At 36.9% G+C, this 16,341-nt stretch overlaps 2 protein-coding genes across 3 annotated transcripts in view; one reads left to right on the forward strand and one right to left on the reverse strand.

Moving 5' to 3' along the window:
* LOC104790978 (ABC transporter A family member 2-like) overlaps window positions 1-723 on the reverse strand; it is a 5,758-nt gene extending 5,035 nt beyond the window's left edge. The window contains exons 1-2 of the mRNA XM_010516777.1: window positions 289-723; window positions 1-194 (exon numbers count right to left, since the gene is read on the reverse strand). Coding sequence (XP_010515079.1) covers window positions 1-194; window positions 289-669 — 575 coding nt within the window. The 5' untranslated portion in view covers window positions 670-723. The remainder of the gene's footprint in view (window positions 195-288) is intronic.
* Window positions 6,216-16,341, forward strand: part of LOC104790982 (ABC transporter A family member 4-like) — an 18,743-nt gene continuing 8,617 nt past the window's right edge. Inside the window, exons 1-16 of one of the 2 annotated variants that reach the window (XM_010516780.2) lie at window positions 6,219-6,388; window positions 6,478-6,844; window positions 6,961-7,043; window positions 7,117-7,261; window positions 7,595-7,714; window positions 7,808-7,938; window positions 8,034-8,192; window positions 8,273-8,435; window positions 8,542-8,667; window positions 8,769-8,852; window positions 8,955-9,292; window positions 9,386-9,589; window positions 9,833-9,942; window positions 10,036-10,120; window positions 10,194-10,322; window positions 10,437-11,090. In XM_010516780.2, the coding sequence (XP_010515082.1) occupies window positions 6,317-6,388; window positions 6,478-6,844; window positions 6,961-7,043; window positions 7,117-7,261; window positions 7,595-7,714; window positions 7,808-7,938; window positions 8,034-8,192; window positions 8,273-8,435; window positions 8,542-8,667; window positions 8,769-8,852; window positions 8,955-9,292; window positions 9,386-9,589; window positions 9,833-9,942; window positions 10,036-10,120; window positions 10,194-10,322; window positions 10,437-10,931 (2,811 nt within the window). In that variant the 5' untranslated portion in view covers window positions 6,219-6,316 and the 3' untranslated portion in view covers window positions 10,932-11,090. Of the gene's footprint in view, window positions 6,389-6,477; window positions 6,845-6,960; window positions 7,044-7,116; window positions 7,262-7,594; window positions 7,715-7,807; window positions 7,939-8,033; window positions 8,193-8,272; window positions 8,436-8,541; window positions 8,668-8,768; window positions 8,853-8,954; window positions 9,293-9,385; window positions 9,590-9,832; window positions 9,943-10,035; window positions 10,121-10,193; window positions 10,323-10,436; window positions 11,091-16,341 lie in introns of those variants that run through there. The other variant, XM_019246732.1, reaches the window with a different exon arrangement.

Raw genomic sequence — 16,341 nt, forward strand, 5'->3', positions numbered from 1 at the left:
ATTTGAAGAGGTATTTGGAACTTAAAAGTGGGATCTTCAAACCTTCCTCTATTCATCTCTGGAGTTGAATTAGTTTGAATACCATAACTAATCACTGTAGCATTCCTTTCCAAAAAATGCAACGCTCCTGGAACTAACAAAGGATTCGCCAAGAGCCACGCATCTACCTCATCAGGATCCCTAAATGATCGAACCTTAAATACACAAATTCACAACATCACCTCTACTTAAAATTACTCAAAATTGAAAAAAAAATCAAAAACGAATCGATGATAATACAAAAGTTACCTTCTCAGTCGGAATCGGTCTCCCCGGATTGTTCTTCATAATCGCATTAACAATCTGGGTCGCCCTGGGACTACGATTCCCACTCCAGACAAAGTCATAGCAAGGGAGATTCACGAAGAACTTATCCTCGCAAGGCGGAATCGGCGGAGAGATCAACGCCGTCGGATCGGTGACAGTTTTGAGAGCGGTGGAGGAAGCGAAGCTCTTCTCCATAGCTTCTTGGATACAGAAGATGAGGAGGATGAAGAAGAAAGAAGCGAAGAGCTGAAGAAACGTGGCTCGTTTGCTTCGCCATGAGAGCAAAAGGTTTTTAGAGAAAAGCGCCGTGTACTGTTGCCAGAGAAGAGGCAAACCTCTCTGCAACGACGACGACGACGACATGGCTTTAGCCTCTCTCAGACGTTTTTGTTTTTCGAAATTTTTTGGGAATCTGACTGTGTTATGATCCGAGTTAAGGGAAGGGGTAAAAGAGTCTATTTATATGATTTTGGTGTTTTTTTTTGATAATTTACGGATTTGCCCACTCAGATTTTGGTTTTACGAAACTGCCGGTTAACTTCCTTTTGGTGTAATAAATGAAGTTTAATTAGTTGCTAATTATTTGTGAGAGAACAAAAAGAATCATACTTCTTCTGAACTAGGAAACGTATTGGAGTACGTATATTTTTTTCAAGCTTTGACTGCAGCAACTATTGTTTTTTTTTTTAAATTTGTTTTTTTCAATTATTTATTATTTGTAAGTATATTTTTAGATATTTTTATAATATTTTTGATATTTAAACATAATATAAATTAATATTATATGTAGAGCAATTGATGTATTGTATATATCCAACAAATCTTAAATTTAGGTTTTATATAATTACAATAAAAAGAAAATTAAAGAGATTCTCAAAAATAGCACCAAAATAAGTTTTTTTTTCTAAAACTAGCACAATATCTTTAAAATTCCAAAAATAGCACTAATTAATTTTTTAAAATTAAATTCTAAATGTAAAATACTAAATCCTATCCTTCAAAACTATATCCTAAATGTGAAATTGAGAACCCAAACCTAAAAAAACAAAATTCTAAAAAATAAACCTAAAAAAACAAAATTCTAAAAAATAATTTTAAATATTTTAGTATGTTAAATAGTGTTACTTTTGGAAATTTATGGAACGCGTGCTATAATTGTCCATAAAACTTGTATTAGTGCTATTTTAGGGTATTTCTCAAAATTAAAAATGAAATTAATAAAACCGATAAAAAAATACTACAAATAGTAACAATAGAAAATCATTAGAAAAAAAACTGATAATAATGTTTTTGATATTGTTTAATGTTTGGTAATTTTAAAAACTATATACTTCACCACAACTACTGTACATACTTAATTATCAATGAAAACAAATCATAATAAATAATTCATAGAATGTTCAATATTCCATCCAGCCAGGTTCAACCTTATGAATCATTTAATTAGAATGTCAAAAGAATGCGTGGATTATATTTTTGTCAAACAGTAGTAGTAGAATATTTTTCTTGATGTGTGTATATATTGTGGTTAAACTTCCTTCAATGTCAGCATCGTGAAAAAGTCTTCGTTACAAAAAGAAAAAAAAATTCTTAAATTATATAATAAATGGATATAAATGCTTCCAATTGCAAATAAAAAAGTGAATGGGGAAAAACATTTATTTCCTGTTTTACTATAACAGGTAGCGTGTAAATTAATGGAACACGTATTACATGTAATAAATTGTGTTTCATCACATAGATCTGACTAACATATTCACAATAGATATAATGTGTGGATTCACTAAATGACATATTCACATTGTATGTCATTGATAAAAAGAAGTTGAGAGCAAATTTTGGTATATATTATTCAACTTTTTAACTTTGGTATCTTTTAAATTCCACCTTTATAAATTATTTAATTAGTTACTTTAAATAAAACAATTTACCTATTACATGACCAACAAAAAAAAAATGATTTCAACATTTACGTAACTTGAAAACGTGTAAGAAAACTGGCATGACCGGAATCTGGACGTGTCATCTTCACCTTTTGTTATTTCTTGTTAGTATTATAGTTAATAATTAAGTACCATGGAAAATAAAACTCATTTGGGCTATTTCCTTTAACAAAAGGAAAAATCTTCTTTTGGTTGTCGACATAAAACAATTAATAACTTTTGATAGTATAAGAAATGTATTTATTCAAAGAGCACTTTGAGTCTTTGACAAGCTAATTTTAAAAATTTACTAATAAACATATCGTAATCCCAAAAAAACCCCACGTTAATCTATAATTCCCAACTATATCATAGTTTTATTATTATTTTGGTCAGACATAGGAAGAATTTGATAGTATTTTTTATTTGCTAACGGGGATTTGGTAGTTTCTTTTTAATGGTGCACACACGTGAAAACAAAATTATATAAATAATATTTTAAACCCTTTGGTTTGACGAATCAAAAAAGGTCGTGAGGATCACTCATTCGAAAGTCCAATATTGATTTTATTGATATTTATTTTCTTAGCTATCGCATTTTAAATTATAGTAAAACGCAAGTTATCAAATAAAAAAGGTAGCCTGAATATAATGGTAATTTTTGGTGTACAAAGTAGAAGGGAAGCTGCCGAAAGATTCATCAATGGCGGATTCTGCTCCAGCCAGTTTCTTGACGCGTGCTGATGCCATACTTAGAAAAAACTTAACCTATTAGGTTCGGTGGTTTAATTCATGTCACGTAGTAAAAATGTAAAATCCATTATTACACCTACATATATGCATGCACGCGTCTGTCTACTAGCTAGTAGTATTATATCTGATCAATTTTGTGTACAAATTTGAACATCTCTATTAATATTTTTTGCATGTTCTTTGGTGGTTTTTTGTAGAAACGGAACATATATATGGAGCAACGTTCGACTCATCATGATCCCTTTCTATCTCTGCATATGTCTTTTGTGTATCCAAGATCTGTTCGATTCACAAGTCAATAACTCTGTAGATAATCAATGTGGATGTAAATGCATTGACAAAACTGGAGAGGGCAAATGCGAAATGGTCTGCAGTGTCCAATATTCGTCTAGGGACCAAGGAGTCTTTTGTGCTTTCCCAAAACCTCAACCATGGCCTCCTGAATGACAATATAATTAGTTTGTTAAACAAACATTTTGTTTTTCCAAATTTTCCTTACTAAAATTTTTCATCTGAAACCAGAGATGAGATGTGTTCAAGGATTGAATCTTTGGAGAAATAGCTCTAGAGAGGTCAATCATGAGATTTTTAAAGGTTATCAACAAGGGAATTCTGATGGGAAAATAAGTGAGATTGTTGTTGTAATTTGACATGTCTGTTTTTTTTTAATCTATAGTTCTTAGCAATTTAGCATGCACATGAAATTCTGAATGTTTTTGTTCTGTCTTGTTTTTTTGTTACTTTAGCGTATGATCTTTTGGACACCGATAGGAGTTACTTCAATGTGAACATATGGTATAACGCAACCTACAAAGGTGAAGCAGAAAATAGAGGAAATAAGCGTAATATCAAGTTGGTCCGAGTTCCCCCCTAAGTTAATTTGGCAAGGAACTAAGTGATGTACAAAAGCTTCCTCTTCATTGCAATGTGCCTTTATTACAATGAACATATATATTCTCATACATACTTTGCAAAACTGCAGGTATCAAATGCTTATCTTCAGTATTTGCAAGGCCCTGGGACAAAGATGTTGTTTGAGTTTGTCAAAGAAATGCCTAAACAAGAAACTAAACTTCGTCTACAAAGCCGTGCCTTAGGCATATAAAAAAAGGTGTTTGCCTTAGGCCACAAAAAAAATTACATCAATAATAGGCCACAGTTTTTCCTAAATTAGGCTGAACATTCATTTATATATAATGTTATAGGACTTTGTTTGGAAACAAGACTCATATAGTTTACATTTATGGAAATTTTGTTTGTTTTTCCTTTGCATTAGCTACTAAATCTTGCTTTTGAGGAATTTGTTTTGAAAATGAACAATATATCCTTTTTTATACTAAAAATAAAATAAAACTTCTCTCAAAAATAGAATGTGAGAAGCTACATTTTTTTTTTTTTTCCTTAGGCCTTTATTGACCTTGGCACGACACTGCCTCTAGACATCGCGTCTCTAATTGGTTCAGTATTCTTCACATGGGTTATTCTTCTTCTGCTACCTGTAAGTTTGCTTACAACAGACAGACTCCTTTAGGCTCTCACAATACTCGTTCTACATTCTGTAAATCTTGGAAGCAATTTTGCCAATTGTACGTGTTTTCTCAAAAGCCTATATCCATAAGAGTCATATAATGACATGCATTTATAATGACCTCATTGGTGTATGGTAAGCAGCAACGTCTAAGAATTATAATGAAAATGCATGGCCTAGGAGATAGTCCATATTGGATGATAACCTACGCCTATTTTCTCGCCATATCCACGTTATACATTATATGCTTGATGATATTTGGTTCAGTAATAAGTATTTGTATCGTTACTACTATATATATCTTACTGCTAATATTTTAGAGAAGTCAAGAATGATATATAAATATTCATGATTACACTAAAACTTGTTATATTTACAATGCGATGACAATGTGTATGCATGGTGTTTATATATGTTCGTCACAAGACTAGAGATAAGAGTCGTGGCTCTTCACATGTGACTTTTTCACATAAACTACCTTTTAATGACTCATACCCCTTAATCACACCTTTTCACTTAACATACGTAACTATGCAATCGTATCAGGTATTATGAATTTATGATGTAACTCTATTATAATTCTAACACCGTTACAGTCACGGGAAACCTGCGGCCACTAAAAAAAAACTGGGGTAATTCCATTTCCATAGTTTTTGTGTGAAAAAAAAAAGATTTCGCTTTTTGAGTACCAAAACAAGATTCTCTAATTTTTATACGAAAAAACAGATTTTGTTGTTTTGACGGTAAGATATCGTAATCCTCCAATTGTGGTGCAAATTCATGTGTTTTATTTTTTTACCTAAAATAATGAATTTACATAGAATATGACATATTTTATCCAGAATAATAAGTAGTTTCATGAGTTTTGTTAAGTATATTTTGGTTTTTTACATTCAGTTTGATGCAACTGGTTTTAATTTGTATACAAACGCAACATCCGAATACATAAATCAATTGACAAAATGGACAACATTTGGTGTAAATGGTCATGATGTTATACTATAGCAGCTGCGTATTAATTTAGTGGAAATCAATTAAATTACAGTAATCTTTTTTTGAGCAAGACACGATTGAGAGTCTTTCTCACATTCATTGTTTTAAGTTTTTGGACACTTCACGTGTTATAGATATCGACGTCTTTCTAACGGTAAGGCCATATATAGTCAACTAAATTGCCCCCACATATCTTCTCGATTCGTGCGATAGTTATTGAAGCATTTAGGTGTCGTGGATTCACTCCCTTTCTTTGGCAATATGCAATAAATAACAAGTGAAGCTGACTCATTTGTCTAGTAGTCGATGATCCTTGGATTCGAGTCTTCTAGGTAGAGAAAAGGTATCGAGCGAGAAGATGACAATCTAGGTTTCATTATGTCATATCAATTTAGAGAGATTCGTGTTTGATTTTTCGTTTGGAATTTGTAACGTTGTATTTGGGTTAAGTAGTGGACTTTAACTAAGCATGATGTGGACTTCCCACTAAGTATAGTTTTATAAGTGTGCTTCAAAAACTTGTATGTATAAGTCTTTGGGATTAGTCGGATTCGTGGTGATAGTTAACCATTTGAAAAAAATAAATAATGCTATTAAAATGGGAATTTCGCTGAAATTATGAGTAACAGTGATAATCAATAGCTCAACTACTTTCGTTTTTTATATAAAAATGGTCTCAATCTCAGTCCATTTATTATCCGCAAGTCAAACTAAAAGCGTATCACATGGATCCTACATTGAATATCATAAGTATTAATGTCACGAAATCCAAAACAGAGTGAAAAAAAAAAAAGTAACTACAGAAGTTTCATCCATGGCGAATCATGTTTCAGCCAGTTTCTTGACTAGAGCCAACGCCTTGTTCAGAAAAAACTTAACCTATCAGGTTTGCGCAACCAAAGTACATACTTGCATGTGTTACATCCTTGATACAATATCCATAGATGTTAATATATTTTATGTCAACTGTTATAGAAAAGTAACATATGGAGCAACGTTCGGCTCATCGTGATCCCTTTCTACCTCTGCGTGCTTCTAGTAGGGATTCAAGTCTTGTTCGATACTCAAGTTAATAACTCTCCTGATAATCGTTGTGGTTGTCGATGCATTGATGAGAAAAATGGAGATGGCAAATGCGAAAGAAAGAGTTGTGGTTTGCAATATTCAAATCAAACTCAAGCCTCCTTTTGTGCTTTACCTAATCCTCCACCGTTGCTTTCGTTGCTACAAATTCCTAGTCCTGAAACTCGTTCAGTTGATCGTGCCCATGGCTCATGCAGACGAACAGGATCATGTCCTGTAACTATTCTTGTTACTGGAAATAACCATTCTCTTGGAGCAAGTAGGCCTTTTAATTACTTAATCTCTTTAATTTTAACTTATGGGTCTTTTTAACTTCATATGTGGGATCCTAACAGTGTCCTCTAGAACACTAATCTTCACTTTTTTTTTGTTTAGCTTTATCTCAGAATCTACTAGATACTTCTTTCACGGTGAACTCCTCTGACAATTTCTTCCGTAATCTCGCATACAATGTCTTGGCAAGTTCTTCACTCCTTGATTTTTGGTTGTTTTAGTCTATCAGGATTTATCATTGAGTTTATATATATTCAGGGTACAACATCAGAAGCAGACTACACCAATTATTATGATCCAGGGATACACTCTGATCTTCCCATTTTCCAAATCCAACCTCGGTGCATTCCACCCACCAACTTGTCATTCTCGTTCCGACAGTCACCTGTCACGTTTCATAAAGGTAATTAGTTCACAAAATTATGTTGACGTGTTAGTCACTGTAATAATTCTAGGAGATCTTTCAAAAGGTTACAATTTGTTTTGTAAAATTCTTTCTAACATGCATCACTAAACAGTCAAGTGGACCTAATTTAGTGAACATAAATATGTAGATTCTACTTTTTCTTTCTTTTTCTTTGACAGATGTAGATTATACTTAAGCAGTTGTTCTTCGTAAGTTTAAATGTAATCGGACAGCACTCTATGTTCCAAGTGAATTTGTTAAAAAATTAATCTTTCTTGGGACTCACTCAAAGCTAGCTTATAAAAAAATTGTTATAATTTGTCAAAGCAGAGGTGAGATGTGTTCAAGGATTGGTTCTCTGGAGAAATAACTCTGTAGAGGTCAATGATGAGATCTTTAAAGTCTACCGTCAAGGAAATCCTGAAGAGATCATCAATGAGGTCGTTGCAGGTTTATTCCACTTCTCTTATCATTTCTCTCTGTGTTTTACATATGCAANTTTTTTTTTTTTTTTTTTTTTTTATTTCTCTGGTTTTATATCAGCATTCGATCTCTTGGACACCGGTAAGAACAACTTCAATGTGACCATCTGGTATAACTCTACATACAAGGGAAATTTTAAATTACAAGATAGGCGAGTAAAGTATGTCCGGGTTCCTCGCTCAGTCAATTTGGTATAAGAAACTAATTAAGTGCTTCATGTTTTTTTTTGTACCTAGGACAAGTCTTTTGATCAAACCCATTCTTAGACTCTGCAAGACAAATGCAGGTTTCAAATGCTTACCTTCAGTTTTTTCGAGGCTCGGGAACAAAGATGTTACTCGATTTTGTTAAAGAAATGCCCAAACAAGAAAGTATGCTTCGAGTTGACATAGCATCTGTCATTGGTCCCGTTTTCTTAACATGGGTTATTGTTCTTTTGTTCCCTGTAAGTTTGTTTTCATTAGAACGCTTCACTCAGTTCTTGGATCAAAGGGATTTTAATAGTTAGAAGCATTTTCTATGCAGGTGATCTTGAACTCATTGGTGTATGAGAAGCAGCAACGTCTAAGAATTATAATGAAAATGCATGGTCTAGGAGATGGTCCATATTGGATGATAACATACGCATATTTTCTAGTCATATCTACGTTATACATTATATGCTTGATGGTATTTGGCTCAGCAATAGGTATTTGTATCGTTACTACTATATATATCTTACTGCTAATATTTTCTTATCTTGTTATATAAAGTTCAACGCATGCATTTTTGAGTGTTATTACTGTTCGTTACAGGACTAAAGATCTTCCGGTTTAATGACTACAGCATCCAGTTCGTTTTCTATTTTCTCTGCATAAATCTGCAAATCTCCCTTGCTTTTTTAGTGTCTTCAGTATTTTCAAAGGTTAAGACAGCATCAGGTATTAATTAACGTCTCACACTATAACGAAATGTGCTAAGAACATGATAATGGTACTGTTAATTCTAAGAAACATTTTCTTGTTTTATGGCTCAACTGTAGTTGTTGCTTACCTATATGTGTTTGGATCCGGGCTCTTGGGCGGGTCTCTCTTCCAGTTTTTGTTGGAAGGTTTATCGTTTCCAAGTAAGCTAGCTATATATCAAGAAAAACTTAAAGAAGATATATATATATATTCTCAAAAACTGACCATTGCACAATGCTGATATAATGTTTACTTTTTATCAGGACGCTGGATTTTGGTCATGGAGTTGTATCCGGGCTTCTCTTTATACCGTGGGTTGTATGAGTTCTCTGTGTATGCTATTAAGAGAAACTTGAATGGGAGTGATGGAATGAAGTGGAAACATTTCAGTTATAGTGCAATGGATGAAGTTTTCTACATCATTATCATTGAGTGGTTTCTCACACTCATTGCAGCATACTATATCGATCGAGTTTCTTCATCCGGGAAAGACCCTTTATTATTTCTAAAAAAAGTTTTCAAGAAACCTCCTTCTCCTCAAAGGCAGAGACATGGGTCTACTGTTACCATAGGAATGGAGAAACTAGATGTCGCTCAAGAGGTATAACAAAAATGATTCACAAATACATTTCATGTTCTTTGTTTTTTTTCTGGTTTTTATCTTTTTTGATGAAAAGAAACTTGTTCTAATCAGAGTGAAAAAGTCAAGCAGTTGATGCTTGAGCCTTCAAGCACAAGCCATGCCATTGTATGCAACAACTTGAAAAAGGTGTATCCAGGCAGGGATGGGAATCCGCCAAAAATGGCAGTCCGTGGGTTATCTCTGGCAGTGCCTTCAGGAGAATGCTTTGGCATGTTAGGGCCCAATGGTGCTGGCAAGACATCCTTCATCAATATGGTAAGTACACAAATGGATAGAGAATTATGTGTACTTAGCTTCTTATAGAAATTATCACTCCTGAATAATACAAGTTGTACTCTATACATTTTTGTGAGTAGTTATAGTGTTAAAAATTCATTTGGTTTCCCACTTTGAACCAATTGAAAATGAGTGGACATATGTCCATATCTCTTTTATAAGTTAATTAGTGATTAATCGTCTCCATTTCTGATGTGAAATATTCTAATACTTTTTTGATAGATGACTGGGCTTGTGAAACCAACATCCGGAACAGCCCTTGTCCAAAGTTTGGACATATGCCAGGATATGGACAGAGTATACACTAGCATGGGTGTATGCCCACAACACGAGTACGTAAACTATATTCTTGAAAACATCTGAACTTATTCCAGTCTATCTAGCTAACTGTCATCATTCTTTTGTTTTTTTGTTGTGTACTGCAGCTTGCTTTGGGAAACGCTGACAGGAAGGGAACATCTGCTCTTTTACGGACGGCTTAAGAATCTTAAAGGCTCTGACCTACACCAAGTATGTTATCAATCTTACTTGTTCCTATATTACCCCAAAAGTATTTAAACGTTATTTGATGGTTATTAATTAGGCTGTAGAAGAGTCTCTTAAGAGTGTGAACCTATTTCGCGGAGGAGTTGCTGATAAACCTGCTGGGAGATATAGTGGAGGCATGAAAAGGCGGCTAAGCGTAGCCATTTCACTTATTGGGAGTCCTAAGGTACACCATTGTCTCTTACTGATGTACTGAAAAACTTATAGAGATAACCCTTATTTCATGTGATCTAGAGAGCTTTAACATATCCATTTTTATATTTAATTTTATTTTTAAAAGGTGGTTTATATGGATGAGCCAAGCACAGGACTTGATCCAGCTTCAAGAAGGAGCCTATGGGCAGCCATCAAATCCGCAAAAAAAGCTACTGCGATAATCCTCACTACACATTCAATGGAAGAAGCAGAGTTTCTTTGTGACCGATTGGGAATTTTTGTAGACGGAAGGTTACAATGCATAGGGAATCCAAAAGTGCTAAAAGGAAGGTATGGTGGATCTTATGTGTTTACAATGACAACATCATCAGAACATGAGAAAGATGTAGAGATGTTGGTTCAAGATGTTTCTCCAAACGCCAAGAAGATATATCACATCGCAGGGACACAAAAATTTGAGATCCCAAAAGAAGAAGTTCGGATCTCAGAAGTGTTCCAAGCGGTGGAGAAGGCAAAGGGAAATTTCAAGGTGTTTGCTTGGGGGCTTGCGGACACAACCCTTGAAGATGTTTTCATTAAGGTTGCTAGAACTTCTCAGGCCGTTAATGTCTTCTCTTGAATCTTTCGAAGATTATCATTTTTACATGTAATAAAATCGGCCATGCATAGGTTTGGTTCATGTACATGGTTGGTAAATGACAGTAGACTGGAAATTTATGAATTTCCCGATGATATATGTAAAAACAAAATTCTCTTTAGTAAACTGTTGCTAAATCAATTTGGGCTCACATGTGAATAATGACGTTGATACATGAAAAAACTATGCCTATATGAATTTTGTAAATTGTGGCTATATAAATATTTGGTTCACTCTTCATAAAGCCATAATTAATAAATTTAAAAAACTCTGCTAACGGTTTGTCATCACAACGAGTCTAGAGTTCTCACTCACAGCACTTGTTTAACTTTGGACACTCAAAGCATTGTTGAACTTTGGACACTACTTAACGTTAGAGATTGTTGGAGATGGATCCGGTTATCTCTTGGTTCACTCATGGTTAAGAAGACTTGGTCATCAAGTTGGTCGTGAATCTCTCGAGAATATATCTGCAAGTTGAAAGGCGGTGCCTACATGACGAAAGGTGATATTGCCACGAACAAGCTCATCCCGAACAAAATGACAGTCAATCTCTATGTGCTTTGTCCGTTCATGAAATACTGGATTGGTAGCAATATGTATAGCCGACTGACTGTCACAACACATAACCATCGGTTGATCATGACGCACCCCAAGCGTGAACAACAACTGTTTTAACCATTTTAATTCTGAAGTAAGAAACGACATTGCACGGTACTCCGCCTCTGCAGAAGACTTGCTCACTGTGTCCTGTTTTCTGGTTTTCCAAGAGATTGGTGAGTCCCCAAGCTGAACAATAAAACCGGTAACAGAACGACGTGTTAGAGGACACGTGGCATAGTCAGAATCACACCAACCAGTGATTTGAAAACCACTGTTGGAACGAAGCAAGATACCTTGTCCTGGATCAGATTTCAGATAACGAACAATACGAAGTGCAGCATCCCAATGAGCCTCTCGAGGCTGCTGCATAAACCGAGAAAGCAAGATCAGGTCTTGTGACAACCAAATAAATCAAGCGACCAATCAGTCGTCGATACCTCTGTGGATCAGGAAGAAGTGAAGACGTAGATAAGAACAAATCATGAGTTTGTTCAAGAGGAAATGCCGCTGGTTTAGCACCCATCAGACCAGTTTCAGAGATGATGTCCAACGCATATTTGCGTTGACAGATATAGATGCCAGTGGCGTTTCTAGCCACCTCTATCCCCAAAAAATATTTCAAAGGCCCCAAATCCATCATATGAAAACAAGAAGATAAATAGTCTTTGAAATCCTGAGTCGCCTTGGAAGAGCTACCCGCAATGATTAAATCATCAACGTATATCAAGATATTGATGTGAACAAGACCTCTGTCGAGAGTAAATAGAGAGTAATCAGAAAGCGACTGCACAAACCCATAACTCTTCAAAGCGGTTGTTAATTTCTCAAACCAACATCGGGGAGCCTGTTTTAAACCGTATAAAGCTTTGTGAAGGCGACATACCTTGTTAGGATGAGATGCACCAAAACCGGGAGGCAGTTTCATGTAAACCTCTTCCTGAAGATCACCGTGTAAGAACGCATTGTGAACATCCATTTGATGGATTTCCCAGTTACGTTTTGCGGCGACATCAAGAAATAAGCGAACTGTCCCCATCTTTGCAACCGGTGCAAAGGTTTCACCATAATCTTCACCCTCTTTTTGTTTGTTACCCATAGCAACAAGACAAGATTTATACCGTTCGACCGAACCATCCGAATTATGCTTAACTTTGTAGACCCACTGACACCCAATAGCTTGTTTACCTCGAGGTAAATCCACAATTGACCAAGTCTTATTTGCTTCTTGCGCATCAATTTCAGTAGTCATAGATTTATTCCATCGTTTGTCTACCACTGCCTCTTTATATGAACGTGGTTCACCAGCCGTTGCAATGGCGACCATATAAGCAACATGAGACCCAGAAAAACGCCTCTTTGTATCGTGATTTGAGATTGGATATCGTACCTTATCAGAGACTTCACATACAGCGGAGTTGACGACATAGTCTTTCAAAGTCACTGGTGGTTCTCTTTTTCGTTGGCTCTGCCGAGGAGGAGGTAGGACCGGCGGAGCAGCAACAGCAGCTGATGGTGGAGTTTGTCGGGGAGGTGGTGGTGGAGGAGAAGGAAGCGGCACCGGAGAGGAAGACAAAGGTGCCGATGAAGCTGTTGACGGAGAACCAGGTGAATTATGGGATGTCGGTGAGTAAGTCTCGAGAATATGCGACAGAGAGGAAGGAGTATCGTGGGATGGTGGAGCTGGAGTGTCATGTGGGCCAGAGCCTGTTGAAGTTGGGCCTAACACAGTTAATGGATTTAATTGTGTTGAATTCTCATGTTCTGCTAACGGGCCAAGAGAGAGAGAAGCCCATAACTGTGAATTGTCTTCTTCATTCACGATTTTGGCCGACGAAGAAGACCTCGAGAAGAAGGGAAATTCAGCTTCCGAGAACACCACATCTCGGGATACAAAAAATTCTTCTGCTTCAACATCAAATAAACGCCATCCCTTCTGACCATGCGGATAACCCACAAAAACACATCGCCGACTTCGTGACTCAAATTTGTCACCGTGACGTCTCGGATTATATGCATAACAGAGACTACCAAAAACTCGTAGGTGTTCATAGTGTGGTGGCTTCTTATGAAGACGTTCATACGAAGTTTGATTGTTGAGCACTGGACTCGGCGTCCTATTGATTAAATAAGCCGCCATGAGAACACACTCCCCCCAAAACTCTAATGGAAGATGAGCTTGAAACCGTAATGCTCTCGCAACATTGAGGATATGCCGATGTTTTCTTTCAACCCTCCCATTTTGTTTCGGCGTATAAACACAGGAACGTTCATGAACTATGCCCTGTTCTTGAAAATTTTTTGTCATAGACAAAAATTCCAAACCGTTGTCACTACGGACGGTGCAAACATTTTCTCCAAATTGACGTTTTGTGAAGGCAAGAAAATTTTTTAAATGCCTAGCAACCTCTGTTTTATCCACCAACAAATACAGCCATACACCCCTTGAGTAGTCATCTACTATTGTCAAAAAGTACTTAGCTCCAGAATGAGATGTTGTACGGTAAGGTCCCCATAAGTCACAATGTATCAATTCAAAGATGCGCTCTGTTTTATTCAAACTTAAGGGAAAAGACTGTCGAGTTTGCTTAGCACGAAGACATACATCACAAGCTTTATTCAAATGCATAGAAGAAACAGAAACAGCAGGGAGTTGACACACAACTTTCGCCGAAGGATGTCCCATCCGACTATGCCACAGCTCATATTCTTTTTCGTCCTTCATAGTGACAGACGCCGCGAGCTCCATACTGCGAAAGTGAAATGTTCCACCCGCTCTAGTACCCATCCCAATCACCATCCATGAAGTGCGGTTCTGGACCACAAGGAAGTGATCAGACATTTGCAAAACACATCTATTCTCATCCATCAATTGACCAAATGAAATCAAATCAGAGTGAAAGCCTTCTACATAAAACACAGACTTCATGACCAGATCAGATCCTAATTTAACTGTCTCTTCCTTGACAGATACTCTTTCTCTACCATCAGCCAAAATAACTAACACCGGAGCCATCTCTCGTATATTTGTCAAAACATCTAAGTTCCCCGTCAAATGATGAGAAGCCCCCGTATCCATAATCCAAGAGGGATAAAGAGACTTACCAGTCAAATTTTCGGTGGAGACTCCCTTTCCAGCATTAAGAATCTTCTTAAGAGTTTGCCACTGATCATCGGTCAAGCCGCTAACACCATCACGATCTTGATCCGTGATCACATGATTAGCTTGCTGAGTTGTGTCGATGTGTGGAACACTCACACAATTAGCATAAGCATGGAAACCACGACCTCGACCTCCACTAGAACTTGCTCCTCCGCGACCGCGACTCTGCAAAGACCGACTACGCGGACGATCACCCCACCATTCAGGATATCCAATGACGGCATAGCACCTGTCCGAGACATGTCCAGTCCTATTACAGTGCTTGCATACAACAACCTTGTCCTTGTCATCATTCCGGGTTTGAGAAAACCTCGTACGAGCGCAGCTGAACGGCAAAGGCACTAACGTCAGGCTGAACCTCTAATGCCTTAGTACCATTCAAAATCAAATCCTCTTCTTGTCTCACCAGGTTATACACCTCCTCCAAGGATGGAATCGGGTTGCGAGAGACAAGACTTGAACGGACCGTACGGAATAGAGTATCATCAAGACCGAAAAGGAATTGTTGAACCTTGTCTTCTTCACGATCTTTGTCCTGAAGCGTTGCAAGATCACAGTCACACTTGCCGCATTTGCAGACTCGCACAGGACGGAAAATCGCCATGCTATCCCAGATCTTCGTCAGCTTACCATAATAAGTTTCGATAGAAAAACCTCTTTGTTTGCAGCCTGCAAGCTCGGCCTTGATTTGCTGCAGTCGTGGTCCATTCATCACCGAGAAACATTTCTGCAAGTGATCCCAAAGATCCTTAGCCACATCCCGATGAGAGATGTTGGACTTAAGCGCAGGATCAATTGTCATCTTGATCCAGGACACAAGAAGTGCTTGGATAGTCCAACAGTCTTCAAGATCAGAAGATCCTTCGTTAGGCCTAGGAATTGCTCCCGTAAGAAACCCAAATTTTTTTTCGAGAACAAAGTGTCGTCTTCATTCCGCAAGCCCACTCGTCGTAGTTATCTCCCTTCAACAACGGATGAGAGGTGACAGCCCCTGGATTATCAGCAGATGTCAGATCGTAAGGTGAGATCGTTCTCCTCACTTCAGTCGTGTTCACGGCATGATTACCGTTTGGGTTCGCAGCAAGATTGCTGTTCGGGTTCGTCGGAAGATTTCTGGTTTGGGGAATACCGTCCACCATCGTCGTTCAGAAAAAGAAAAAAAAAACGTTTTTGTTTATAGAAAAGGTTCAGGCTCTGATACCATGAACAAACAGAGGATCAAAAGTTTTCTGTATATTGTTGATGTTCGATCTACACACATATATAAACACAAAGACAATCTGTACAAATCATATCTTCTGCATATTAAGGAAACTAAATCACTCAGCTGATCTCGAGAGATTCACGACCAACTTGATGACCAAGTCTTCTTAACCATGAGTGAACCAAGAGATAACCGGATCCATCTCCAACAGAGATCAATGTCGTTCCAACGAACATGCCCTATATAGTCAACGAAATTATCCGACAATATCCTTTAGATTCGTGAGATATATGTATGTATCATCACGTTACGTGTGATATGTACTGAGACGAGAGCACGTTTGCCCAAAATGGAATAATAGTTATCGTTATGAATTATTTAAGTAGAAAGAAAACAACTCAACCTTCACACATGTCGGTTGAAGA

Source organism: Camelina sativa, chromosome 6 (assembly GCF_000633955.1).
Source record: "Camelina sativa cultivar DH55 chromosome 6, Cs, whole genome shotgun sequence".
Lineage (NCBI taxonomy): Eukaryota > Viridiplantae > Streptophyta > Magnoliopsida > Brassicales > Brassicaceae > Camelina > Camelina sativa.